General features: G+C 34.7%; 1 protein-coding gene across 1 annotated transcript; it reads left to right on the top strand.

Moving 5' to 3' along the window:
• The first annotated feature begins 1,623 nt into the window (after positions 1–1,623).
• Positions 1,624–2,454, top strand: LOC107483165 (uncharacterized). The gene is made up of 2 exons (XM_016103787.1): positions 1,624–2,010; positions 2,065–2,454. The coding sequence occupies exons 1-2, from the start codon at positions 1,624–1,626 to the stop codon at positions 2,452–2,454; spliced, it is 777 nt and encodes a 258-aa protein (XP_015959273.1).
• Positions 2,455–2,889: the final 435 nt, after the last annotated feature.

Here is a 2,889-nt window from a genome sequence, read left to right on the forward strand (position 1 = left end):
TAGGTGTTAAGTTAGAGAAAATCAAAAGACTCTTATATATATGATTAAAATTTTAGAAGTATCATTGTACGATAATTGTGGCAAAAATGATATAGATCTCTTATAGAAATTAATATGCAACTTCATTTAATGAATATTATTTTACAAAGTCTAATATACATGTGTAAGCTTGAGAACGTTCAATTATAATATATGAAGAAGTAGAACTTCATTTTAGATAGGATAAACTCAAATAAAATAAGCTTGTAGTTGGTTTTGAAACAATTCAATTAGCTATTTAAAATATGTTTAATTATTATATTAATTTTTATGATTTTATTAAATTTATAACTAAATTTTTATATTTTTTAAATTAAATTTTTATATTATTTTTAATTTTATAATTATAGTCTTTTTTATGTCAAAATATTAAAATTAACAAAATATTCTTTTTAAAAAATATATGATCAAATATCTAATTAGATTTTAATTGTGAGTATCTTTAGTTTGCAGAAAAAATTTTTGTTAATTCTAATATTTTTTATACNATAAAATTATATAAACTAATAGAATAATTAAACTGTTAAAATATGGTTTATGTAATTGTATTATAAATTTGAAATATTAATTTGACTTAAAAAGAGTAAATACCTTTTTAGTTCATGTATATTAACAGGATATTATCATTTTTGCTAAGGGATAATATTCAATTTAGTTCTTATATTTGTACATTAGTCTTAATTTAATTTTTAAAGTTTTAATTATTTTTATTTAGTCTTAATTTATGTTAATTTCTGAAACAATTTGAGAGAGAGAGAGAGTATTTTTATTTTATCGGAATTTTATCGGTATTTTAGTCTTTGAAAAAATTAATTTGTATAATTTATAATACAGCAAATAACCTTAATTCTAAAAGGTTATTTTAATCTTTGTATAATTTTTATTTTTGGAATTTTATCGGTATTTTAGTAAGTGGCGTGTTCTTATTCTTTCTTACCGGAGCTAGACTCAATGGCTTACAGATACAGGGCGGGACTCAATGGTTTTCACTTGCCTTACCCCCCTTCCCTGACTGGGCCTGCTATTAACGTCGGCTTCAAAGACGAGTGTCTTCCCTGCTCCCGGGATTCTCTATTCCCGCGTTTTCGTTTGAAGTAAATTCTGGAACGGGCAGAGTCCCAACGTCAAACTTTCTGATGGCCCGGAGATTCAAGTCAATAGCTTGCATAATATCCATATCCATTGCTAGCTGGATTGAGAAGAGTGCTTTTCCGGCCACCTAGGCTCAAAAGCCTAGAGGGATGCTTGGACCTACTTATTATATGGACCTCTTCCCTATCCCCTTCCTGCGGGTCCTTCCGCCTGGCTTGAAAAAGAAGGAGACTTCTAGACTTGCTCACACTTGGTTAAGGAAACTGGCAGAGAAGCTTATTTTTCTACAACGACAATTCTTGTGGAGTACAGATGGGGAAGCAAGGGTTGCCCCTTGTAAAATGGGAAGTAATTATGACTCCAAAGAAAGCAGGTGGACTGGGGGTCGGGGACGCAGTTATTCGAAATACTGCGTTGCTGTTTAAGTGGTGGTAGAGGTTCTTAAGAGAAGACTGCCCCCTATGGAAGAAAGTGGTCTGCTCATGTACCAATATGGATCCTGCGGTGATGCTGCGTGACCAGCCTGTACCCGCACGAGGAGGTCCTTGGAAAGATATCTGTCAGCTTCAAGTCTGTGAGCCGCGACTGAGAGAAAAGATGATAAGCGGGTTGTCTATGGAGCTCGGGAACGGTAGAACGATTCGATTCTGGGAGGATAGTTGGTTGCCTCATGGGACGTTGAAAGATAAGTTTCCTAGGCTCTTCTCGGTTTCAACCCTTACTGGCGCTGTCGTAGGGGATTGTGGGTTTTGGGATGGATTGGACTGGATTTGGAGTTTTCAGTGGAGGAGGGAGTTGTTTCAGTGGGAGCTGGATCTGGCAGGACAACTTCATGAGACATTGCAGTCAGCCAAGCCTACAAATGAAAGAGAGGATACGGTGACTTGAAAATTTGATAACACAGGTGTTTATTCAACGAACTCCTTTACGCAGATGATGCAAGCGGAAGTCTTTCCGGCTGAAATTACAAGCTATAGTTTCACGCGGGCCATATGGAAAGGGTTCGTCCCTCCAAGGATTGAGCTCTTGTCTTGGTTTGTGCTGATTGGAAGGGTGAATACTAACGATCGCCTGTGTAGATTACATGTTCTTGATCAGAATGACAAGCTGTGTGTGCTATGCTCTAAGTCTGAGGAAACTGTGTTCCACTTGTTTCTTGGTTGTGATATCACATGGCAGGTGTGGTGTGCTTGGCTGCATGCGTTTGGAAGGAGTTGGTGCCCTCCCGGTAATCTCAAGGACCACTTCGAAAGCTGGACAAACATGGCAATATGGAGGGTTGAGAGAAAGAGGTGGTTTCTTGGGTTCTTTGCTGTTGTCTAGACAGTCTGGTTAGAAAGAAATAGCAGGCTGTTTCAAAACCACAGATTCAGTTTGCGAAAAATTATAAACAAGTCATTTGCGTTTGCAGAAGAATGGATTGGAGGTGAACCCTTTGATTGTTGACACCATGTCGAAGATAATTAGGAGTTGTTTTGTAATTCATATTTTCATGACCTTATAACTTCTTTCTTTGCTCCACTCTGTTGTGTTGAGCTCCCTTTAATTCAAAAAAAATCTTTGTACGTTAATCCTTTAAAATAAATTAAAAGGATTTTTAGTCTTTTTAATATTAAATTTAAATTACTAATTGCTAATACAATCAATCAACCTTAATTAAAGTTTAAAGGATATATTAGTCCTTTAAAAATAAACTAAAAAGTATTTTAGTCTTTTTAAAATTAATCTCCAAAAATTATTTTATTATTTTAAAATCAA

The sequence above is a fragment of the Arachis duranensis genome, chromosome 4 (assembly GCF_000817695.3).
Source record: "Arachis duranensis cultivar V14167 chromosome 4, aradu.V14167.gnm2.J7QH, whole genome shotgun sequence".
In the NCBI taxonomy this organism is placed as follows: Eukaryota; Viridiplantae; Streptophyta; class Magnoliopsida; order Fabales; family Fabaceae; genus Arachis; species Arachis duranensis.

Coding starts and splice junctions, on each gene's coding strand:
- LOC107483165 (XM_016103787.1), top strand. CDS start 1,624: ATGGATCCTGCGGTGATGCTGCGTGACCAGCCTGTACCCGCACGAGGA. Junction 2,011..2,064: donor CAAATGAAAGAGAGGATACG/GTGACTTGAAAA, acceptor TCCTTTACGCAG/ATGATGCAAGCGGAAGTCTT.